Consider the following 24,517-nt stretch of genomic DNA (forward strand, 5'->3'; position numbering starts at 1 on the left):
TATGGTAGCATGTGACTAGGCACATGCTTTGTTCCGGGTAATCCCGGCTCTCGGATTTTTTTAGCCAACCAGAATTCCATCAATTTTGGTTACTATCAACAGACCAGACATACTAGATTGATACTTTAATTCAATAGATTGACTGTATTGAATACAATAACATACGCACATAGACTTAAGATGTTATTCAGACAAGTAGCCAGACCTTTGAATGTGAACAGCGCTCGTTTGTTCTCGTTAAGCAGTGGTGCTAGACAAAAGATGCCCGAATTATATGATCATGTACAGAGACCAAAGGAATTAGTATCGGGGGCTCCAGAAGAAATGGCAACCAAGAGAGTTGTCAGAATTTACAGAGAGGCCAAGCCAGCCACACAATCTAGTAACCATAACGGAAGCCACTGGAAATTGAACTGGGATGTGTTGGGCAAGGGAAACAGATGGGAAAACGACTTAATTGGTTACCAATCGTCCGCTGACTACATGCAAGGTACTAACATGCATTTTGACACCAAGGAGGCGGCCATCAGGTTTGCCCAGGGTCAAGGATGGGATCACTATGTCCAGGAACCAAAGAAGAAGCACTTCAGAAAGAAGGATTATTCCACCAACTTCCTCCACTCTTCTGGGCCTTTGAAGCACATTAGAACTAAATAATTGTCGTCATACACGTAGTTTGAGTCCGTTAGTTTAAAATTGCATTTCCAAGTCCAATGATCCCGCTTGGGACAGATTAGACCTGTCGTCGTCATCGTTTGACAGCGTTTTCGTGCCGTCTGATATCTCCGTATATCTCCACGGTATTACGTACACTTCACGTTATATATATATTACTATACTCCGTATTTTTATTCAATATATTCTTAATTCATTCGTCTTAGATTGTACTGTCCTGTATATGGACGCATTTTCTGTCTTCAGAGTTTTCAGTATAAACAAAAAATCACCAAAAGCCTTATACGGTTTATAGATAAGTATTTGACAAGTTCATAAGACTATTAGACTGGAAAGTAAGTATAATAAGTCACAACTTGTCTGTTAAGTATTCTATTCTTAGTTCTCCCTTTTGTATATAGATAGACTTGATACCGCAGGACATAATAGAGTTATAGATAAACCGAGTTAGGAGAGAATTATAACTGCTATTCACTGCATAGGTTTAAATAAGGGATCAGAATAGGTTTAAACATGTCATATAATCCTTATCGACTGAGGAATTACGGGGGAGGATATTCAAATAACGGTTATCGACAACGACATTATTATAGTGATTATAATGAGAGTTCCTATAATTCTTCATACCGTGATCAATATGACAGAAATGGGAGTTATTCCGGGAGTAAAGGGCGTCATTACAATTCAGGTACGAGTCGAAACGCTCCACCGCCAAGTTCATCAGCATATTCGTCGGATTCGTCGTCACGTACTTACGCAAACTCGTCTAGTTCAGGTCCAGCAAAGATTCCAGTGGGGCCCAAATCATTGACCATAGATGGTTCTACAAATGGAGACTTGCCAACAGCAGGAACTCAGAAGCATAATATACCACCTACGAACGCAATAAGCGGTACGGACGCTACTACGGGTGTGAATCCAAATGATTCCAATTTTACGCAGCTTTTACTTCACCAGGATCTACTGAAACAAATTGAATTTTCAGGCGAAATAGACTCAAAGAGAAACTACAAAGTGATATACGACCCGGAGTTAGATAAATCACTTTCCAAAGCAGAACGCAAGACCAAACAGAAAAAAATTAGGTTTAATGGGGAATCACTTTCTAGCCATGATGTCACTGATCCAAGAAAATCAAGTACTGGAAGCACGTCAGCATACTTCCTTAAGCCAAATAAAAAATCAAAGAAATTCCCTTTCAAGCAATTGCCACAACCAAAGTTCATTTACGATAAAGATTCTTTAGGACCCCCGCCGCAGAATGAAATCGTTGTGTGGGACTTACCATCAACAACAAGCGAGGTTTATTTGAGTAATTTTTTCAAGAGTTATGGTGATTCAATTAAAGATTTGAAATTTATTAATGATCCTTTGAATGCTGTTCCATTAGGTATTGCTACATGCAAATTTCAAGGAAACCCAGATAAGTCTATGCGTATTGCGAAGAAGTTTATTGCTAACGTCAGAATAAACCATACCAAAATAGATGGTGCTGAATTAAAAATTGCCCTTAATGATAACGATAATAAGTTATTGGATGATAAAATAAAGGTAGCACAAGATAAATTGCGAATTTCAAGAATTAAAATCGAAGAAGAAGAAAAGAAGCGGCTTAAAAAGCAACAGGCAATTGAAGATCAAAAGAGACGGGAAACAGAAAAGGCAGCGAAAGAAAAGAAATTGCAAGAGTCTGCAAATTCTTCACATGAATCAAGATTCAAACCTAATACAACAACATTATCAATAAGGCATCATAACGAAGTTATTCCGGGCGTATTTTTGCCTAGAGAGTTAAGAAAATACATTAGGGATCGTCCTTATATTTTTATAAATGATAAGTATGTGCCTACTAGAAAAGTTTCATCCCAAGATATTAAAAAGGTTCTCAACAAGTACGATTGGACGAGAGTCCTTCCGGATAGATCTGGGTTTTTCGTTGTATTCAACTCAATAAAAGAATGTGAAAGGTGCTTCATAAATGAAGACGGAAGAAAATTTTTTGAATATAAGATGTTTATGGAATTAGCATTACCCGAAAATTTCAACGAAAGCTCCTCACTGACTTCTAATAATGATAACACTGATTTATCTGCATCCAATAGGAAACAGAATGATGTTGTGGAAGAAGCAAGTAATATGTTGATCAAGGAATTTCAGAACTTCTTAGCTAAAGATATCAGGGAAAGAGTCATTGCTCCTGTTGTTCTTGATTTATTGAGCCATGATAAATACCCAAAATTGGTGGAAGAACTCAAGGCTAAGGAATTGGCCACAAAGAAAGCAGCATCACCTATAGTTACTAACGCTGTACGTCAAGTTAAACTGAAACCTAATGTGTTGTCTTCTCTTGCTATTAAGAGCAAGCCCCAGGCAATATTACCAAGCTTTAGAAAGAAGAAGGATTTGCCAAATGCTGGATTGAATTCAGCTAATAAAGCGAAAAAGAATGTAATTCCAATGCAACATGCACTTAATTATGATCACGAATCAGATGAATCAGACGAAGATGACTCGACTAGATCAACTACTCCTTTAACTCCAACATTGAAAAGAGAGCGAAGTCCGACCGTTAGCAGTGTGAGTAATGATAACGATATTGAAGATAAATTGGAAGATATTCAAAAACCTCTGAAAAAGAAACAGAAGAAAACGAAATTGCATCAATCATTCTTGTATGATTCAGCGTCTGATGAAGATATGGAAGCTGTTTCAGAAGAAAAAGAGGTAGAAAAGGATGAAAGTGAAGGTGAAGAAGACATAGATTATTCTCATATAGATAAAATTTATCAACCCACAGAAGATTATCCACGGCCGGTATATGAAGAAGTCCCAAGGTTTCCTAGTGACCCGCTTGATTTGGATGCCTTACAAAGTATCATCAAAGATGATGAAGACATCACACTACTTCAAACGGCATTGGCTGATGTAACATCTGAATCGAATATAAAGAACATGGAATACTGGGCTTGGAAGCAGAAGGATATTAAGGCTAAGGCAGGCGTCCAAGAGATTTCTGAAGATTTAGAAGTCATAGGTCCATTGGATTCTCGATTCGACTCGAAGAGCGGTGCTTTCAAGAGTGAAGGATATAGGAAGATTCCTGATGCTGATAAAATTGAATATCTCCCCCATCGTCGTAAGATTCATAAGCCAATTAAAACTATTCAACATGATGATGATGAATTGAATGCTAATAATTCTACAACAAACAACAATAGTAATAATATTCAAAGTTCTCGTGTCAATAGAGCTAATAACAGAAGGTTTGCAGCTGATATCAGTGCGCAGAAGCAAATGCTTGGAAGTGAAACAGATATTTTAAACTTAAATGCGCTTACCAAACGTAAGAAGCCGGTTTCATTTGCCAGATCTGCTATTCATAACTGGGGATTGTATGCTTTAGAACCAATTGCAGCTAAGGAAATGATCATTGAGTATGTTGGTGAGAGTATCCGTCAACAAGTTGCAGAGCATAGGGAAAGAAGTTATTTAAAGACAGGAATAGGTTCGTCATATCTCTTTAGGATCGATGAAAATACAGTGGTAGATGCCACAAAAAAAGGTGGTATAGCTAGATTTATCAATCACTGTTGTAATCCAAGTTGTACTGCTAAAATCATTAAAGTCGAAGGTAAGAAGAGAATTGTTATTTATGCATTACGTGATATTGAAGCTAACGAAGAGTTGACTTATGATTATAAGTTTGAAAAGGAGACCAACGATGCTGAGCGTATTAGATGTCTATGTGGTGCTCCTGGTTGTAAAGGCTACTTAAACTAAATAGCTTCTAATATATTTAATAAAACGTCACACGCGTTTGATCTGAAAAATTTGATCTTATAGTATATGATCATCGATCAGTATAAGTAATAGCTCTTTGTAATGAGAAAAAGTAATTGATAGATGACTTTCATAAGACAACACATCAGATCTTTCCCCCGATATGATACTTCGTAAGTTGCAACTCCAGAATAGATTTCGGTCAAGTGGGTTGAAATTATCTACTCAACTTCGAAATTTTACAAAAACGAACTTTTATTGTTACGCTCAGAAAACTAAGGTTGTTAAGTCAACAATTGATATTGATAATGAATTAGTTGCTGCTACAGAGCTTCCACTTTTGGATTGGGACAGAGGAGGACGTACACAGAACGAAGCCTTGACTCCGTTATACGCTTCTATGAAAATTCTAATTGATGCTAATCCAGGATGTGTTTGCTTGATCCAAGTGGGAAGCTTTTATGAGCTATATTTCGAGCAAGCTGAAATTTATGGACCTAAGTTAGGTTTAAAGGTAGCTACCAGGAAAACAAATAGTTATTCTATACCAATGGCTGGATTTCCCACATACCAATTGCAAAAATTTGTCAAATCATTAGTGCAAGACTTAGAACAAAACGTCGCAATTATAGATCAATATCCCCTTGAGAGACGTATAAATGAGTCAATTATCCATCGCAAAATTTCAAGGATTGTCTCCCCAGGCACCCTTGTGGACGAAACATTTTTGAACTATAATCAGAATAACTATCTAGTTGCAATCGCGTTTCCTGCTAAATTCACTAAAACTCCGGCCGATTTAGATCTTTGCATTGGACTTTCATGGATCGATATATCGGTTGGAGAGTTTTATGTACAACAAACCACTTTAGGTGAGCTCATAGCTGATATATCACGAATTAACCCAAGCGAAATAATCATTTCAAAGGAATTTCAAGAGGATAATTTAACTAGTGGTCAATGGCACCTGTGCCTACAAGATCTAAGAAAATACTTTATTCGCTATCACAAGACTGTTTACAAGGATTTGAAACTTCAATTCAAGACAAATTTGCAAACCACAAGAAAAAAATTGGAAAGCTTTTCGATTAAGGAAGAAATGGCAATGAATATGGTTTTATCTTATATTAACGTGAATCTCCCTGATACAGATCCGACGCTTGATTTACCTATTCAGTATTGGAACGAAGACCGTCTTCAAATGGATGCACGAACCCGTGAAGCGTTAGAATTGACTGAGAGATCAACAGGTGGGCACACATCGGTAGTAGGATCCCTATTAACCACTATTAAGAGGACTATAACACCGTCAGGAACCCGTTTGCTAACTCAATGGCTTAAGTCGCCAATTTTGGATGTATCTGAACTTCGTAGTCGACAGGAGTTCGTTATTCTTTTTAAAGAAAATAACTACCTTAAACTATCTTTAAGAACCCAATTAACGCAATTGGGTGATTTTATTCGTTCAGTCCAAAGGCTTGTATTCGGTACTGGTGATATAGTAGCACACCTACAATACATCGGTGATGGCTTAACCAAACTAGAAAGCCTCCATTCGTTTCTCAAAGAAGAAGCCAAAAAGGATATTTTTGCAGGAAAAGTATTGGATCCATTTCTCAAGCAGTTCAAAGTAAGCAGAACTGTAGCTGAGAAGATATTTTCTACACTCAATGTAACTGAAATTGCCAACCATGGAATTTCAGAGACTGATCAAGACGAAACAGAGGAACATGATGAATCGTCTACGTCATATTCTAATAGTAATCAATCTATCGAAAAATATAAAGGCATAAGAAAACAGAACTCGGAGCTTGGTATGTTTTTTTCAGTCAGAAAAGATTATGATCCAATATTGAAAGAAGCTCATAATAAGTTAGATGAACTTATGATTCAGGAAAGCAATTTGATAAAGTCTATACGGACACAAATTCAAGAAATTGATTCGAAACTAACTATCATTAAGAAGTCTCAACATGGAAGATACATTAATGTTTTGTATATTTCAGGTAAGCAAAAGCTGATAGACGAAGCTTATAAATTGTTATCAGTAGATATTCGTGAAAGGAGAAAAGGCTCCTTATTATACAAACCAGAATCATGGGGAAAGTTGCAAGCGTTAATAGATGAGCAAATTGATATTATCAAAGAGTCTGAGAAGGAAATAATTGATGCATTGCGTCAAGAGGTTCTAAATAGAGTTTCAGAAATAAGAAATGTTAGCAAATTAGTTGACTATCTTGATGTTACATCTTCGTTTGCAATTTTAGCGGAAGAAAATAACTTAGTATGTCCGAAGTTTGTAAAAACTCCTCAGTTAAACATCGTTGGTGGTAGGCATATTGTGGTGGAATCAGGTTTGAAAAGTGTCAGTGATATGTTTATTCCGAATGATACTAAGGTTGGCTCTGATGGCAATTTATGGGTGATCTCAGGTCCAAATATGGGAGGAAAAAGTACGTATTTGCGACAAAATGCTCTTATTGTTATTTTAGCGCAAATCGGTTCCTTTGTTCCTGCTACAAAAGCAAGCATAGGTATAGTGGATAAGATATTCACAAGGATTGGAGCGTCTGACGATCTTTACAGTGACTTGAGCACTTTCATGGTCGAAATGGTAGAAACAAGTAATATTTTAAAGAATGCAACGCCAAGGTCGTTGGCTATTGTTGATGAGATTGGTCGGGGAACAAGTGGAAAAGAAGGATTAGCAATTGCATATGCAACTTTGTTGGATTTGCTCCATGTTAATAAATGCCGAACGTTATTTGCAACTCATTTTGGTAAAGAACTTCAAAGTCTATTACTTGCCAACAACGTTAAACAAGATAAAATTCGGTATTACAGAACGAAAGTGTTGCATAAGGATACCTCGCTGGAAGATGGGAATTATAGTTTAATTATAGATCATGCACTCGAGCCGGGTATTAGTGATAGATCATACGCTCTTGAAGTTGCTAAAATGGCAGGATTTCCTGAATCAGCATTATCTAAAGCTCGAGAGGCTTTAAAATTAATAAAATAATAAAGTGATTCATTTATAGAGACTATATATAGTTGTACATATTTAAATTTTAATAAATAATGCATTTCTAGTTTTGCAGTGGATTACTTCCTCCAGGGTATTGCGGATTATTGGATGCTGGTGGTTGTTGTGTTTGCCCGTTTAAATGGTTGACAACAAGTTGTTGTAATTGTTGTAACTGATTTTGTTGGGGTCCCTGGTTCCATTGTTGATAATTGGTCTGAGGAACATTAGGAACATAGGAATTTGTGGTGCCTTGTGGGAAATATGGATTTGGAAGTTGATGATTTGGATTATAAACAGAATGCTGATTGTGACCTAACATATTATGTTGTTGTTGTTGATTGAATGGACTACCATACACCAGTGAATGACCTTGGAATTGATTTTGTAACTGAGGTTGGTTGTATGCTTGTTGCGGTGATGGAAAATAAGCATGCTGTTGAGGTGGCTGCATATGAGGCGCGTAACCTTGATGTTGTTGTTGCTGTTGCTGTTGCTCTTGTTGTTGCTGTTGCTGTTGCTGTTGCTGTTGCTGTTGCTGTTGGAGCTGCAAAATCTGGTGGACTTGTAGATTTGGTAAACTATGAATCAATGGATTATTATGCTGATGCTGTACGCTACTTGCGGGAGGTACATTAAGCTGCTGAGCCTGATTATTCTGTGGATATCCGTATGGTTGATACTTTAAATTTTGGTTACTACTCTGATTCTCTGCATTATTAGTGTTACCATGATGTCTTTTTCTATTATTCGTTTGTTTTGGTGGTTGTGGATCATTCAGCACAGAACTATCTTTGGTAGTCTTGGTTTTCTTCTTTCTTTTCTTTGATTGTTTAGCTGCCAATTCTCTTTCATCATCTGAGAATTCTTGTTCTTCCTCCGGTAATTCTTCATCATGACAGTTACTTGCATCTGTCCCTTTCAAATTCTTAATCGTATCGGTGTATATAAACTGTGAATCTGGCACCACGTAATATACCTTAGCACCTTTCTTATCCTTAAGTTTGTTGAATTCATTTTCGTCATCAAATTTAACACGATACATTGGGGATTGCAATCTTCCAAATGTTTCAAACAATGGGCCCAATACAGTTCTATCTTCGAAGCAAAAAATAGAACTGTCATTAAGTACCCTGAATTCTCCCGAAATATTGGCCTTGATAATGGCACTTTTTTCAACTAGTCCAGTAATCTCTCCGATTAATTCTAAAGGTGCATTATCGGGAATCTTGTAATCCTCTGGCAATTTAGGAGCCGATTCGTCAGCTACCTCATTTTTTGAAACAATTGGTCCATTCGATGGCTCGTCTTCATCATCTGCTAAATCATCTATATCGACAGCGGACACCTTCTTATCGTCACCTTCTGTGCTTGAGTCAGAGTCCGAATCTGAATCAGAACTCGAGTCCGAGTCTTCACTTAACGAATCTGAATCTGAGGACTCCTCTTCGTCCAATTCAATTTCATCATCAGAATAAGATTCAACCTTCTCTGTGGGCTTTGAGTTTATTAACTTGTCTATATTTTCGTTTTCATTCTCCTCAGATACGGTCTCGCTTTCGACCTCGCCACCCACTTTAGTGTCATCTCCTTCTTTGATTTCATCCGTTCTAGAGGCCTCTTCTTCTATTTCATCCAGTTTACTAGTATTCTCTTGGATTTCAACCTTAGTGACATCTTCGTTGATCTTATCGTGTTTAGTGGTATTCTCCTCATCCTGTTTGGTTTCTTCTTCAATATCATCCACTTTCGCCACTTCCTCGTCTTTGTCTAGCTTATCATTCGTCATTTCCTTGTTTATGGCATCAGTGGCATTCTCTTTCGTTTCGCTAGAAACCTCAGCCCTATCTAATGAATTCGCAGAGTCGGCTTCATTTGGCCCATCAACTGCACTTGAATCCTCCGTAGACCCTTCTGCATTACCACAATTAACATTATTATCATCATAATCGGGGCCGGCTCCAATGTCTTTCTGACCGTCTTCAATAGTACCATCTAAATCCCTTGATTTGGGTTCGACATCTACGTCTTCTACTGGAGCAGACACATTCATTTCAATTTGTGTAGAATCTACGTCCTTGTTAACGTCGTCTAATGTATTTTCCTCTGTCATTTTCTCTTACAGTCCAAAGAAATACACTTATCAATACTATCTAGAACAGATTTGGACTGAAAAATTCCTATAGTGATGATCATTACAAAATACTTTTGGGTCACGTGGTCCATCAACCAGTCGGTTGGAACACAAACCTAATGTAGATTTTTGCAAGCACCATGTTTTGCAAGCACTAGCTATGCCACATGAACATAATGTAGCGATATATAATACAGAGAATCGATAGCAATAGTTGTTAAAAAACGATTGTTCTGTTATTTGATAAGAAAACCAGCATTATTATGGCTTTGGACCTGTTGGTTATTTACTTCTTGTTTATGAACAATTGGGCAATACAGAGTAGTACTGGCTATTCTGAAGCACAATGCCATTGGTAATTATATCACTATTGTATTGATTAACCAAATGTATCTGTTTTGGATAACAGCAATCGTAGTGAAGAAGAGTGTTATATTCCGGTCAAGTTTCCTGCGAGTGCGAGCCTACAACTAACAGCTATCATATACGCAATTTTGATATTATTTACCAGAATTCTCAAAATCTACAGAATCCACAGAATATGGCTTTCAGGTCATACAATTCGCTTTAAGTAAACATATCTCGAATTTTTCGTTGATTTGGGTACAAATCAGTTTCAATTCCAATATGTAAGAATATCAATGTTGGTCATTCAATAAGCCAACATGGTTTCATGATATGCTTGTTCAATTGGAATGCCTGTAACATTCCTTCATATTATATCGCGGTGATTCCCCAGCTCCCAAGCCTACATTACCTATCACATAACTACGATCACTACAAACAAATCATATGCTAAATGATACAGACATACGTTTTGTAAATCAACATCACCCACTGAAACACTCGTCTCACTTGTTCTTACCTGAAATAGAGGTCTATGGAATGTTTGGAAATTGTTCAATTACAGTTTCACTATAACGTACCTCATGCAAGTACGATTTCTAGGCTTCATTCCATACCTGTTCGATCGTGATATGATGACCAAGAACTCCTTACAGTGGTGAAGATGGTCGTACATTTAGGAGTTTATGCTGTATTGTTGATTATTCACCCTCGGAATTATCAATTGTAAACTACGCGAATGGAAACCGTTTAACAAATAAAGTAACTTCCTGCACCGGTGTCTATAACAAGACCGAACCAGCTCGCGTCGCTTGCAGATTTCTTGTATCGATGCCCGATTGTATATTTCTGAATAGCCAATGATCCCAAACCTTGAAATTGTTTAAATTAAGCATATTTCCTCTAGATATTTCGTAGGTCTTTCATTGAAAATTTTGTTGAATCTACTTTACTGTCGTTAAATTTAACTGAACTTCTTTTATTATCCGGTTTCTATACCTGTCACTCCTTTATCGAAAAGATTCAGATTAAATTACTGGTATGTATATTGATTTTTTACACGATGCAAAAATTGGGTGGTGGATAATATGACTACGTGAATAAACGAATAATGAATTATGAATAGGATGTTTGGACAGTTATATTCTGTGAATGTTTGGTGCGATCTGATGATTTAGCATCTCTTAAGCATATTGGGCTTACGAATAGTACCAAAATGGTGATAGTTGCTATTCAACTAAGTGATCTAGTGGAGTTCATGGTATACGTGGAAGCCGATATAAATTGATGACATGGAAGTATGTAACAAACATACTACAATCCACGGTTTCATGTGATGCTGGTTGGATGCCGATTTCCTATTTTAGCCGTACGCATAACTTCCGGGGGCGCGCCTAAAATCGCTATTTCCGGTAGCATAAGCGCGGATTCTCCGTTTAAAACACGAAAGTTAAATGGATGCAAAATGGCTCCTGCTATTATTGTTTTCACCAATACGACACATGCTTAGGTCCCCCTAAATCCAAGCTCGAAGTACCTATCAACACGAACTCATATAACTAGATGGCAGAATCCCATCGTTATTAGACGCGACCATATTTCAAATATTCATTCATTTAATCACTGTTAATATTTATTATAACCAAGCATATCTGGTTACTGGGTTTAATTCACAGGTCCAATTCGTCATAAAACACCATCATTTGCATCTTGTACTATAGACATTGAAAAAAAATAATATACTAATAAATACAGTTACAATGAAATTTACCCAAGCTACTATTGCTGCATTCGCGGCCTTGTCCACTGTTACGTTAGCTGCTCCAGCACCAGCACAAGACGAAGATTGTGCTACCACTCAAGTGCACGCTCACCACAAGCATAAGAGAGAAGTTGTCTACGATTACGCTTATGTTACTGTCACCGTGGATGGAAATGGTAAGGCTGTTGAAGGTACCGCTACCTCGTTATCCACTGCCACTTCTGCCACCCAAGAATCCGAATCTACTTCCACCACCTCGATTGCTTCCACTACTTCCGTTGAAGAATCTTCATCTGCTGCTACCTCTGAAGCTTCCTCCACTGAAAGCTCTTCTAGTAGCGCTGCTAGCTCTTCAAGTTCTGCTTCTACTGGCTCTAGCGGTAGTTCTGGTTCTGTCCCAACCGGTGACTTATCTGCTTTCGAAGATCCATCTGAAGACTTTGAAGACGGTACCATCTCTTGTTCCGACTTCCCATCTGGTCAAGGTGTTGTTTCTTTAGACCACTTAGGATTCGGTGGTTGGTCCGGTGTCGAAAACTCTGACGGTTCCACCGGTGGTAACTGTAAGGAAGGTGCTTACTGTTCGTACGCCTGTCAATCGGGTATGTCCAAGACTCAATGGCCATCTAACCAACCTCTGAACGGTGTTTCTATCGGTGGTTTGTTATGTAAGGGCGGTAAGTTGTACAGATCTAACAAGGACCAGAATACTTTGTGTGCTTGGGACGAAAACAAGGCCAGTGTTGTTAACAACTTGTCCAAGACTGTCGCTATCTGTCGTACCGACTACCCAGGTACCGAAAACATGGTTATCCCAACCGTTGTTGACGGTGGTTCCTCGTCTCCAATCTCTGTTGTCGACCAATCTACTTACTACAAGTGGAAGGGTGGCTCTACCTCCGCTCAATACTACGTTAACAACGCCGGTGTCGACTGGACTGATGGTTGTGTCTGGGGTACCTCAGGTTCTGGTATCGGTAACTGGGCTCCTTTGAACTTCGGTGCCGGTTACGACAACGGAATTGCCTACTTATCTTTAATTCCAAACCCAAACAACAAGGATTCCTTGAACTTCAAGGTCAAGATCGTCGCCGACGGTGACTCCACCGTCAGCGGTGATTGTACCTACGAAAATGGTAAGTACAACGGTGACGGTACCGATGGTTGTACTGTTGGTGTTACCAACGGTAAGGGTAAGTTCGTCTTATATTAATTCGTTTAGTTCTACTCTTTAACTACCATTTTTCTTTTTGAATGAATTGAATCTAATTTGTTTCTACATCCCGTTGTATTTTATGCTGTATATTATAATATAATTGTTTCTATAGGCCTAACGTAGTCTTCCTCAACCTCAGTTCTCACATTCTCCCAATCCTTCAACCCTCGAATTGGTCCAATTATACTATTACCTTCCAGGCCGTCAATCACTAGCCCAAGATGTTGGCCTCATGCCATCATCTAAATAAGATTAGTTTCAAACTTCATTGTAAGTACTATTAAATAACTTATACATATAGTAAGCGAAATGTTTATCAGCATATACGAAACATATTGAGGATTTTCTAATCTCTGATTTCAGGTGTATGAAGAAAAGAAATAAAATATATAGTAGTATTTCATAGGACATTTAAAATTTTCAATTAGTTGAAGGATTGCATTAACTCATCAGTTTGCAGACAATTATTGTTTCTGAAAGAGAAACCACATCGAAGCAAATAGCACTGCTAATGATGCCGTCAGTGCACTTTTTAGGGAAGAATAGCAATGAAATAGGATAACCCTGATAACCAATTGGTACATTTACCCATCCTTATTCAGTGAGCTAGTGTCTGATGGTGAACAGAACACATGGGTCCTTTCAGACATTCCACTCTTGAAAATTAGGAAGTTAGACCATCCTAAGGTATCACTTTCCCTAAAGCATATCATTTGCACAACCTATATAGGGATTAAACTATGTGTAAATTGCATATTTTTCAATACACTAATTACTATGCGATTCCTTCGTAGTCACATCTCCTTTGCTGTTCTAGTATCCAACGATTCTAGCCTCATTTGGTCAAAACTTGCTCTGAAGAAATTTTTTGTAATCTTTTTCAGCCTTATAGGGAAGCGTAGCATCACTTTTTTGACTATCTTGATTGACTTGATTATCAGTGTCGCTACTATCACAGGAACTATTTAACCCTAAGATGTAGTCAAGGTTTTCTAGGTCATTCATTTTATGTTCCCCATTATTTGTGCAATCCGATAGTCCAAAATCAATCAAAGAGACCTTACCAGATACAGATACATGAATGTTGGCTAATCTAACATCATTATGCGAAATACCTAACAGGTGGAGCTCTTCGAGCCTCAATTTGATAGTTTTGTGCACCTTGTGCTTATCCCATTCTTTCATTGGGATTTCTCTCCCTAGATATTCAAATATATGCATCGGATGGTCTGGAAGACCATTCCAATAACCTGATTTAAATAGCTTTGGAAAATTGGATGCAAATTGTGATTTCCCAAGTTTTTCATTAATCTCAAGTTCATTGAAGAATGCGTCATAATACTCATGCAGATCTGGAATGCTAAAGCATGTCAAACCTTCCTCTGCCCATAACTGACGAGAGTAATAATACAATTTGGTGAACACTGTGGGTGGAAGCTTCAAATCCGGATAACGTTTTGGGGTATTGTGCATAATTCGACAACATGCGTAACCATTATAGGTATCATTATCAGAATCTTCCTTGTATGGGTCCTTTTTTCCTTTGCCAGAAAAATTCCCCGACGATTGGCTTTCATCTCTAGGAAGCACATTTTCAAATGGGTCCTGTTTTGTTGGTTCCTTGGTTACACCAAAACATTTTGCTATTCTATCTTTTGTAGCAAGGGCGTCTTCTACATCCTTGTAGAAAAACCCCGCTATTGCAGACTTTAGAGTAATGCCATTTGCAACAGTTTCTGGATCATCAATTACGTAGTAGTCTATAGTCATTTTATCATTCACAATTTCATATTTAAAAAACCCTGAGAATGTTTGGTAGTCTGAAATAAAAATTCTATCGGTGCCACAGAGGAACGCTTGATAAAGATATTTCCTTAGAACCAAAGCAAAGAAAACCCTAGGGGACCATTCTTTATCTAAAAAGAAGGGCAGGCTTTTCAGCGGCTCCAACCGATTTGTTTCCAATAGAGTTTGCTTCAGGTCTTTTATAGTCATTCTTAAGTCTTCAAGCCCAAGAGCCAAGCCATGGTTCCTTTGGTTATAATCGCCTATGGCGAAACAAATTTCTGGGGTTTGCGGATCTTTAAATGACCCCCTATGCAAAACATGAGCTATATTCGTCTTAAATACACTTTTCTTATCTAAATGTGATCTAATCATTAGCGACTCACCAAAATAGTTGCTTGTACCACATAGGATATAAAAAATTTCACTAAAGCTTGGAATTATACTTTTATTGAAGCACTCTGTATACAAGTGGCTAGCACGTACGGCAGGATAACGGTAATCTCGTTCTAAAAGAGGAAAATTAACATCTGATCTTTTAATTGCATTATCAAGTGGACCAAGGTAGCTATCTTTGAATTCATCACCACTAATCTCTCTGAATTCCGCCATCATCAATGAATTAGTGATATAAGCTAGAAGAGACATAATAGGCTTTGCCCCTAAAGAAACAGATGCATCGCCTCTAGGAACCATTATCTCTGAAGGTTCTTCCTCACTTTCATCCCTGATCTTCGATAAATGAGCATCCAAAAAGACTCTCATGCTTCGTTCATGGTCACCTCTCACGTTGTCATATAATGTCGGATTTATTGTGATAGATTTATTTGCTGGGTCATCATTTACAATATTCTCACTCTCTTCGCCAGAGAAATACATACATGGCATGGTAATTTGATAGTTATGGATAAATGTGTAATCAGTCAATAAACTATTCAGTCAAGTTAGCTATAACATAGAATGTATTTGTTTGGCTTCCTTTTATAGTAGAATTATTTTAAAGTATGAGCAGAATATTTGCAACCGGCTGCGAAATGAAGCCAAATGAAGCAAAATGATGTCTCTTAAGTTATACAATTGGTATGTTGATATAATTGCTTTGTTTATGTTACCTCAATCTAGCTCCACTACTCTTAGTTATTTCTAGATTAAGTCAAATGGTTTGAGAAGGGCGTTGTTGAATGAGTTACTTGATGCTAATTCAAGTAATAATTCATTATTATGTAATCTTAATACTCTACATTCTAAGGAAAGCAATTACTAAAATAAGCATCTAGTATCTGTTGAGTTACTTTCAGCTTCAGTCATCTGTTGTTTACTAGTAGAAGGCTGCGCCACTATAGGACACCAACCACGAAGCAATGTTTCTACGTATTCTGTAAAGAGACGTATAGGAATCAGTAGAGCTTCACTGTGACAGTTTGAACAATTCTATTTAGTTTAATTTATTCAAACATATTAATTAGAACTTCAATTACTGTCAATTTATCAATCATAATTACCGTCTAGGCCCCATAAAGATCAGTTCCGATGAAGTAAACGCTACTTTGTTATAGTCGTAGTTTTCGTACCGTGCGACTGGAAACTCATTTCAGCAAGCTCTACATCAGAGAAAGTGCTTTGTTCACCTTCATCATTATGATTAGTATTAGTTTTATCATTAATCCAACCTGGCTTCCCTGTATATCCGGATTGTTAAAAAATATAGTTATATTATTAAATAATTCTAAATTATATTTTTATTTTAATTGATTGCTCAACATCTTCTTTCTTAGTAAGGGTAAGTTTGTCTTATATTAATTCGTATAGTTCTACTCTTTAACTACCATTTTTCTTTTTTGAATGAATTGAATCTAATTTATTTCTGCATCCCGTTGTATTTTATGCTGTATGCTACAATAGAATTTGTTTCTAGCTAACCTAGCGTCGTAATTACCACTCCCCAACCCCAATACTCCCCAATTCACTCTAAAAGGCTCCACTATGCCTCTCTTTCCCAGAGCCATATCGCCGGCCGTTAAGATCAAAAGCAGGACCCGTGATCACGTGCAATCGGCACAATCCTCTTCTCGTTATCGTGCAATCAGAGAAGTTCTACGAATGCCGTCCGAGCGTAGAGGGCATTGTTATATACAGTTTGGCAATTATTAGGTACGGAGGACGTTAGCGAGGTCGACGGGGTTCTCAGTACCAAATTGGTGGAGCTCTTGTGATAAGCACTAGATAGAGATATACTCCGCAAATCATTATGTCCAAAGATAACCCACCTTCACATACCGCTAGATAGCAGGAGGATGAAATGAGGAACAGTTAACGAAATCAAGATATATAGAAAGTGTAAACGAAGAAAAATGGAAATGCAAGACTGTATAATACTTAAATGGAATTTTGGTACGGCAAAAAGAAATATATGCCTTGGAATTTCGCAATGACATGCACTTGAAAAAAATTTGATCAAGCATTTCGCTATCTCTGGAATTCGTTTCCTTTTATCTCCAGATCTTATATTAAGGTAAGGATATCTATCTAGACGTCAAAGTATCACAGATATTTAAGTACGGTTTGTGAATACAAAAGTATGAGTGATTTAGAAAAATATGCAGAATCGAGTAGTAACTCGTACAGGGGAGTTAACTCAAGTTCTGATCCTACCAAGGAGAAGGACGTCCAATATGTGACGGAGTCGGACAATAACGAGTTCTTTGAGCTGGAACAATTCGAGGTGAAGCGTCAATTGAAGGCTAGACACATTTCTATGATTGCATTGGGTGGTACGATAGGTACAGGGCTTTTTATCAGTACAGGAGGTATTTTGAGTGATGCTGGGCCGGTGAATTCGTTGATTTCGTTTTTGTTCATGACCAGTTTGGCATTCTCGGTGACTCAATCGTTGGGAGAAATGGCTACGTACATTCCACTTTCGGGGTCGTTTAACCAGTTTGCGACTAGATGGTGTTCGCCTGCGTTGGGGGCTGCCAATGGGTATTCGTACTGGTTCTCATGGGCCATTACTTTTGCATTAGAAATATCTGTTACGGGGCAAATTATCCAGTACTGGACTGATGCTGTTCCTATAGCGGCGTGGATTACAATTTTCTTGGTCATTATTACCTTGACAAACTTATTCCCAGTTAAATACTATGGGGAAATTGAATTCTGGGTGGCATCGTTGAAGATCATTGCTGTTGTTGGTTGGTTAATTTATGCCTTGGTCATGGTATGTGGTGGTGGTCTGAGAGGTCCTGTTGGTTTCAGATACTGGCGTAACCCCGGTCCTTGGGGTCCTGGTATTTTGGTTGAAAATGTGAATACCGGTAGATTCTTGGGTTGGTTATCTTCTTTAATCAGTGCTGCATTCACTTTCCAAGGTTGTGAATTAGTTGGTTTATCATGTGGTGAATCCAAAAACCCAAGAAAGACTGTGCCCGCTGCGATTAGAAAAGTGTTGTACAGAATTCTTATTTTCTATGTTCTCGCAATCTTTTTCATTGGGTTGTTAGTGCCATATGATTATGACGCCGCTAATGATTCATATGTCGGTTCGTCACCATTTCTCGTTGCAATGGAACTCTCAGGTACCAAAATTTTGCCTGATATTTTTAATGCTGTTATTTTAATTACTATTATATCCGCAGCTAATTCAAATGTCTATTGTGGTTCCCGTGTTTTATATTCTATGGCACAAGCTAAAGTTGGGCCAAAGTTTCTTGGTTTAACTACTAAACATGGTGTTCCTTACGTGGCTGTAGGTATTACTGCAGCCTTTGGTTGTCTTGCATACTTGGTTTTAAGTTCTGGGGGCCAAACTGTCTTTGATTGGTTATTGAATATTACAGCCGTGGCTGGATTGATTGCATGGGGTTGGATCTCTTTCACTCACATAAGATTTATGAATATCTTAAAAGCAAGAAATATTTCAAGAGACTCTTTGCCATTTAAGGCAATATTCATGCCATATAGTGCTTATTATGCCACTACTACAATTTTTATCTTGGTGTTCATCCAAGGATTCCAAGCTTTCTTTGATATTGATGCTGCGAAGTTTTTCACGGCGTACATTTCTAACATCTTCTTCCTCGCCTTATGGATTGGATTCCACTTTTACTTCAACGGTAAAAATTCGTTTTCATTAAAGACTTTATTAGTGCCTATTGAAGAATGTGATATTGATACGGGTGTCAGAGAAATTGATGATTTGATTTGGGAAGACGACGAGCCAAAGAACTTGTGGGAGAAGTTCTGGAATATTGTTTCATGAGGAGTCTACTTGGGGTTTGGGTTCATAAGAATTGTAATATTGTGATTTTATTTCTACTATATAGCATTTTATCTTTATTAATAAATTAATTCATGCATTTAAAATTTATCGTTAGTAGATGGTTATCTTGTATTGTACAGTGATATATATTGTAACACAGTTGAATGTCCGAAATCATTTCTTTCTTGAACTTCGTCTTATTGGTGGTGCCTGGGGTTTCAGGGGCGTAGTCGCTGGAACCAACGATCGCTTACTTCTTCTGGTATTACTTTTATCGGCATCGGACTCTTGAACTTCAGATTTCTTTCTTCTCTTCGCTGATGCAGTTGGTGTTTGTTGAGCTGGAGGTGTCGCAGTCTTTTGGCTGCGTTTACTCGGAGGAGGGGTTTCAACTGCATCCAATTTTGCACTCGACCTGGTTCTCTTTTTTGGTTTTGGCGTCCCTGTTTGATCGGAAAGTTCGTGTTGGTGTTTCCTTGCACCCCGTGTCACCCTCTTCTGTAAGGAGCCTTCACCACTTTCATTTTCATCATCGTCATCGTCCTGATCATCATCATCCGGATCTTCTTGTTCGTTTTCGTCGTTGCCCTCATCTTCTTCTTCATTGTTGTCATCACCATCATCATTTGCATCTTCATTCTCATTAGTTACTTCTGCATCTTTTGTCTCAACGGCTGTAGAGTCTTCCTTCGTGTCGACTTTGCGAACTCTATCTTTCTTATTCTTATTATTACCTCTGCTTCCACTTTTCGGTACCTCTAATTCTTCTCTTTCACTAGCCATATCTGTCTCAACATCACTCAAACCCGAGGAATCTGGGTCTTTGCTAGATTGATCGATATCTTCTTTCTTATCCTCTTCCTTCTCATTTGGTGCACCGTCCTCTTCAGCCGAATCCTCATCTTCATCTATGTAATCCTCCAATTCGTCCACTCGTTCTAAATCGTACATTCCTCCAAGTTTTTTCCATATATCATCTGCTGAAAACGGCTTCGTTCCTTCTGATACATTTTCGTTCATCTTTTCGACAATTATACTCATTTGCTTGTCTTTATCATGCCCAGCCGGCTTGAAATCACACATAAGATCAAACAAAAGGATTTCATCGTCTAAGCTCCATTCTCTCATATCATTTTCTTCATCCATGGTTGATTGAATTCAATCCAATCCATTATAGTATAGTTGTATTTTGACGTATATTGGTTCTTATATTAGAATCAGGTGAAGTTGCACGTGTACAAGATCTGAAAATTCGAAATTTCGCACGACCTTCAAATATGTGAAAAATTTCACCGACTGGACCTAATTAATTATGGAACCTACCATAGCGAATTTGTCTTATTGCGTCACAGTCCCTTTGTATTAGCCAAGATGCCTAGAAGGACACAGCAGATGAACTCTATGAGTAGAGGCCGTGTACGTGCTTCTATGAATAAATTTAATTTATTCAATTTGTACAAGAAGCCTACGATCAGCTACCACGGAAAGACTATATACCAACAAAAATGGACAGCCAAGGCGGAAACAAGAGCATACCACGGGGAACATTTGACAGAAAGTCGGTGGAAGCAAATATTCAAGCCAAATCTTGAATCGGTTGCCCAGTTAGATGCATCATTGAAGGGTGTGGAAGTTGCACCAACGCCTATGCCATTACAAACATACGCAGCATTAGAAAAGAGATTGGAATTTGCTCTTTTCAGAGCAATGTTTGCATCGTCGGTGAGACAAGCGAGACAATTTATTCTCGGGGGCCATGTTAAAGTGAATGGAGTGGTAGTTAAGCACCCTTCGTTCCCATTGCAGAGTGGAGATGTGTTCAACGTTAAGCCAGAAAAGGTTTTGTTGGCCATGGGTAGAGTAAAGCCAGGTTTGGAACAGGCTATCAAAGTTGATAACAACCAAATTTCCGTATGGAACAAGTACGTAAAGACTGCTCATGCTAATCCAAGAGAAGTATGGGAATTGAAACAAAACAAACCTAAGTCATTGAACCAAGGTGATCAAAGTTCTGCCTCTAATAAGGAAATGATTAGAAAATTCAATCAAGTAATTGATAAAGAAATGATCAAGCAACAAAAGAACACCACAAGAGAATCAATGTTGTCAAAAATTTTATCTCTCGCCAGTAAGCACGGGGAAGATACCCCAGTTACAGCCGATATTTTTAATGAGTTAGGAAAAGGTAACGCTTTCAAGTGTAATGAAATCTACCAAAAATTAGCTGAAAGTAAGCACATTTTGCTTAAACAATTTTCTATCGAGGATGCCAAAAGATTCATTTCTACCAAATCTACCGAATTCGCAACCAAGGAAGAAGCCAAGCTCGCAACAGTCGTGAAGCAGACGTTATCAGAGTTAGTTAAGACCCAACAAGAATACATTCGTGTTTCTTCTCAAGGAAAAAAATTATCTGAGTCAACAAAGACTATTCCATATTCTTCTGATTTCTCCAAAAACTTAAAGATTCATAAAAAATTAGATAAGGATGCAATTGTCGAAGACGAATCTAAAGCAACTGTTAACTTGCCATGGCAAAAGGGTTTATTCGGCCGTCAAGATCCTTCCAAGCCATTTTTCACCCCTTGGACCCCAAGGCCATTTATTGGTTGTTTTGCCATTTTACCTTCCCATATTGAGATATCATTTAATACTTGTCATGCTGTGTATTTGAGAGATCCAGTCGCGAGACCAGGTCATTCTGAAGTTATCTCACCATTCCCTGACCATGCTCATGAAAGAGCTTATATGTTCTACGCCAGAAAGGGTTTGTAAGCTACAACTCTATCCACATTAAGTAATACTTAACGGTAATTACATAAGTCTAACCTTGTATATATACATGTATATTTTTGTCAAATAAAATATAATTGAATAATATCTTCATCACTACATTTAGTTCTCGTTCGCAAAATATTTTTGACTAAAATTTGGTCTCAAGGCAGACTGAAAATAGATGCCTAGGATCTCACCTAAACTTGTTAAACAAGCACTCAGAGATTCTAGATTACTACCTCCATTGCTTCGAGCAAATCCAAATTTGGAACAAGCAAAATTGGAATTAAAATGGATTAAAAATGAATTACCAAAAAGTCAATGGCATGATGCTATTCGCAGAAGATCAAAATTGGAACCTTTACAATATATCCTTGGGTCACAACCATTTGGAGCATTAGATATACTATGTCGACGAAACGTATTAATTCCAAGATGGGAAACTGAAGAGTGGGTAATGAGAATATCTGCTTTAGTACGAAAGTATCATTCACAAGCAGACGGACAATTGAAGATTCTAGATGTCTGCACTGGATCTGGATGCATACCGTTATTATTGAATTATGAATTATCCGAAGTTCAAAACATACCTCTAAAAGTACATGGTTGTGATATTTCAAAAGAGGCTGTCGACCTATCTATGACAAATTTGAAAAAGTATGAAGAGAACTACCCACTGAGTTCCCACAATATTGAATTCAGTAAAGAAGATATATTTGATGAAAATCTCTTGCAGAATATACTACTCGATAAAAAATTGAGTTTGGTTACATCTAACCCGCCATATATACCAATTCATGACTTCAATTCACCTGTACTCATAAACGGTATAGAAAAATCAGTAAGGCAATATGAACCATCGATTGCATTAGTTGGAGAAAATGAGTTTTACGAGGCTTTAGTAAGGAATGTCATACTCAAACTGAACCCAGAAGGTTTTGTTTTCGAAGTGGGGTACATTGAACAAGTAGAGTTTGTAGCAAACATGCTAGCACAGAAATCCTATTGGCTGTGTGGCATGATGAAAGATAGTTCGGGAAATGTTAGATGTGTTGTTGGATGGATGAAGGGTTCGAAAATGCAGTCCTTACAAGAAGTATGTGAGGTAATTTACTAGATTTACAGATATTAATATTATTCACTAATATACATTGACTATTTTATACAGATGCTTGTTGAGAAACTGCCTCTGGGATTTGTTCTGGCTTTTCTTTCTTTGATTTACCTGAACCTTTTCCTACGGCTGTTATACCACTTTCCCTAGGGAAAACTCTTGTGCCCCATAATATATAACCTCCAAATCCTCGCATACACATAACAGGGTGCATTCTACCCGGAATAGTTTGGTGTGGCCTGACTCTAGTTTCCATGATTGAAGGCGCTAAGACTCTTTTGTCAGTAGACATATGATGCTGAGTCTCTAATAAGGCTTCCTTGAATTGACTGTAAATAACGACTGGTCTTGACCCACCAATTGTTGGGATGATTTCTGGCAACAACGTAGGCATATTTAAAGTACTCACAGAAATAAAACCATCAAAATTACCTTCCATTACCATATCAATAACAGAGTTAATATTTTTAGCTCTTTGTTCACGACGGTAGTACTGAGCTCTTTTAGCATGTTTCATTTCTTCTATCTCTTCTTCAGTTGCAGTTTCGAATTCTACTTTTTCATTCTCCGGCTCTAAAAATTGAAGCCAATTTATACTTTTGACCATTCTATTTTGCATTTCTTCAGGATAATCAGAATATCTCAATGCAATGTGATTCGGATGCTCATTGTCGTGGGCACTTACGATAGTACCTTGCCCGTTCATTCTTTCCATCATTGCATACAAAATTATACCACCAGTTTCATCAATTAACAAGTATTTACCACCAGGTCTGACGTTTGCATAGTTTAACAACAAGCCCAATGTTTCTTCACTCATATCGAGAACACGCTGCGTGTCTTTCTCGATATAATATTGCAATAATTGCGAAGAGCCAAGGTACTCAACAGTAAATCTTCTCAAGAATTTTTGCTGCTTTCTCTTCAAATATTTTTGTTGAGAGAACAATGTTTTCTTATCAAATCCTTCATGACCTGCAATCATCTGCTCAATTATTCTCTGCCCAATGTCTGAAGTAGCACCCGATTCTTTCAACTTGTCTACGTCTTCAGAGGTCAATTTCTGGATTTTTGATCCAATGTTAATGATATTTTGATTATTATCAGAACTGTTGGATAACATCTTGGTTAGATCATCTTTAGTCAATTCTTCATTTTCGTTATCCACCAGTGTTTCGTCTGCTTGCATAGTCATACTTTTGATTGGCTTCACTTTCAACTCCTCAAGAATCTCAAAAGTTTGCCCAAATGGATATCCAAGAATTCCGTCCACGGCAAAGGTTCCAAATTTCCCCAAACTGATTATTCCACCAGGTTTCAAATCAATAATTTTTAAACCTTCTGAAGGTAAGCGAATCAATGCATGCTGATTTGGAGATATTATAGTAGTACTTTTTTCTCGTTGCGGTAAGCTATCAACTTCTGGCTCTCTATCCAAATTCATTTTATCTTCAATTACTGATGCCATTCTGCTTGATCTCTCACTACCGATTGAATAAGGTATTAATAGGTCTAATCTCCTAGGAGTGTAATGAAGTATAGTAAAATAATGAGGTCGTGGCGCATCCATTATGAAAAATTTGGAACTTTTTTTGTACCTCATCGCAGGAAATCAGTACTAATATAAAGATAGATAGTTTCATTTCAC

General features: G+C 37.7%; 11 protein-coding genes across 11 annotated transcripts; 7 read left to right on the forward strand and 4 right to left on the reverse strand. All coding sequences in view use genetic code 12, as the record gives it.

Moving 5' to 3' along the window:
- Positions 1–180: 180 nt before the first annotated feature.
- Positions 181–657, forward strand: DEHA2F20812g (DEHA2F20812p; the record flags this gene model as incomplete). Its single annotated transcript, XM_461253.1, has 1 exon — positions 181–657. One exon carries the CDS (start codon positions 181–183, stop codon positions 655–657), a length of 477 nt encoding a protein of 158 aa, XP_461253.1.
- Positions 658–1,188: 531 nt separating this feature from the next.
- On the forward strand, positions 1,189–4,455 carry DEHA2F20834g (DEHA2F20834p; the record flags this gene model as incomplete). Its single annotated transcript, XM_461254.1, has 1 exon — positions 1,189–4,455. The coding sequence occupies one exon, from the start codon at positions 1,189–1,191 to the stop codon at positions 4,453–4,455; it is 3,267 nt and encodes a 1,088-aa protein (XP_461254.2).
- A 163-nt stretch (positions 4,456–4,618) lies between these two features.
- DEHA2F20856g (DEHA2F20856p) lies at positions 4,619–7,477 on the forward strand (the record flags this gene model as incomplete). Its single annotated transcript, XM_461255.1, has 1 exon — positions 4,619–7,477. The coding sequence occupies one exon, from the start codon at positions 4,619–4,621 to the stop codon at positions 7,475–7,477; it is 2,859 nt and encodes a 952-aa protein (XP_461255.2).
- A 67-nt stretch (positions 7,478–7,544) lies between these two features.
- DEHA2F20878g (DEHA2F20878p) lies at positions 7,545–9,593 on the reverse strand (the record flags this gene model as incomplete). The annotated part of the gene is made up of 1 exon (XM_461256.1): positions 7,545–9,593. The coding sequence occupies one exon, from the start codon at positions 9,591–9,593 to the stop codon at positions 7,545–7,547; it is 2,049 nt and encodes a 682-aa protein (XP_461256.2).
- Positions 9,594–11,719: 2,126 nt separating this feature from the next.
- DEHA2F20900g (DEHA2F20900p) lies at positions 11,720–12,934 on the forward strand (the record flags this gene model as incomplete). Its single annotated transcript, XM_461257.1, has 1 exon — positions 11,720–12,934. One exon carries the CDS (start codon positions 11,720–11,722, stop codon positions 12,932–12,934), a length of 1,215 nt encoding a protein of 404 aa, XP_461257.2.
- An 846-nt stretch (positions 12,935–13,780) lies between these two features.
- On the reverse strand, positions 13,781–15,610 carry DEHA2F20922g (DEHA2F20922p; the record flags this gene model as incomplete). The annotated part of the gene is made up of 1 exon (XM_002770817.1): positions 13,781–15,610. The coding sequence occupies one exon, from the start codon at positions 15,608–15,610 to the stop codon at positions 13,781–13,783; it is 1,830 nt and encodes a 609-aa protein (XP_002770863.1).
- A 1,690-nt stretch (positions 15,611–17,300) lies between these two features.
- Positions 17,301–18,980, forward strand: DEHA2F20944g (DEHA2F20944p; the record flags this gene model as incomplete). The annotated part of the gene is made up of 1 exon (XM_461260.1): positions 17,301–18,980. One exon carries the CDS (start codon positions 17,301–17,303, stop codon positions 18,978–18,980), a length of 1,680 nt encoding a protein of 559 aa, XP_461260.2.
- A 174-nt stretch (positions 18,981–19,154) lies between these two features.
- On the reverse strand, positions 19,155–20,126 carry DEHA2F20966g (DEHA2F20966p; the record flags this gene model as incomplete). The annotated part of the gene is made up of 1 exon (XM_461261.1): positions 19,155–20,126. The coding sequence occupies one exon, from the start codon at positions 20,124–20,126 to the stop codon at positions 19,155–19,157; it is 972 nt and encodes a 323-aa protein (XP_461261.2).
- Positions 20,127–20,351: 225 nt separating this feature from the next.
- On the forward strand, positions 20,352–21,755 carry DEHA2F20988g (mitochondrial 37S ribosomal protein NAM9; the record flags this gene model as incomplete). The annotated part of the gene is made up of 1 exon (XM_461262.1): positions 20,352–21,755. One exon carries the CDS (start codon positions 20,352–20,354, stop codon positions 21,753–21,755), a length of 1,404 nt encoding a protein of 467 aa, XP_461262.1.
- Positions 21,756–21,936: 181 nt separating this feature from the next.
- DEHA2F21010g (DEHA2F21010p) lies at positions 21,937–22,872 on the forward strand (the record flags this gene model as incomplete). The annotated part of the gene is made up of 1 exon (XM_461263.1): positions 21,937–22,872. One exon carries the CDS (start codon positions 21,937–21,939, stop codon positions 22,870–22,872), a length of 936 nt encoding a protein of 311 aa, XP_461263.2.
- A 43-nt stretch (positions 22,873–22,915) lies between these two features.
- On the reverse strand, positions 22,916–24,472 carry DEHA2F21032g (DEHA2F21032p; the record flags this gene model as incomplete). Its single annotated transcript, XM_461264.2, has 1 exon — positions 22,916–24,472. The coding sequence occupies one exon, from the start codon at positions 24,470–24,472 to the stop codon at positions 22,916–22,918; it is 1,557 nt and encodes a 518-aa protein (XP_461264.2).
- Between the last annotated feature and the right edge of the window lie 45 nt (positions 24,473–24,517).

The sequence above is a fragment of the Debaryomyces hansenii genome (genome assembly GCF_000006445.2).
Source record: "Debaryomyces hansenii CBS767 chromosome F complete sequence".
Lineage (NCBI taxonomy): Eukaryota > Fungi > Ascomycota > Pichiomycetes > Serinales > Debaryomycetaceae > Debaryomyces > Debaryomyces hansenii.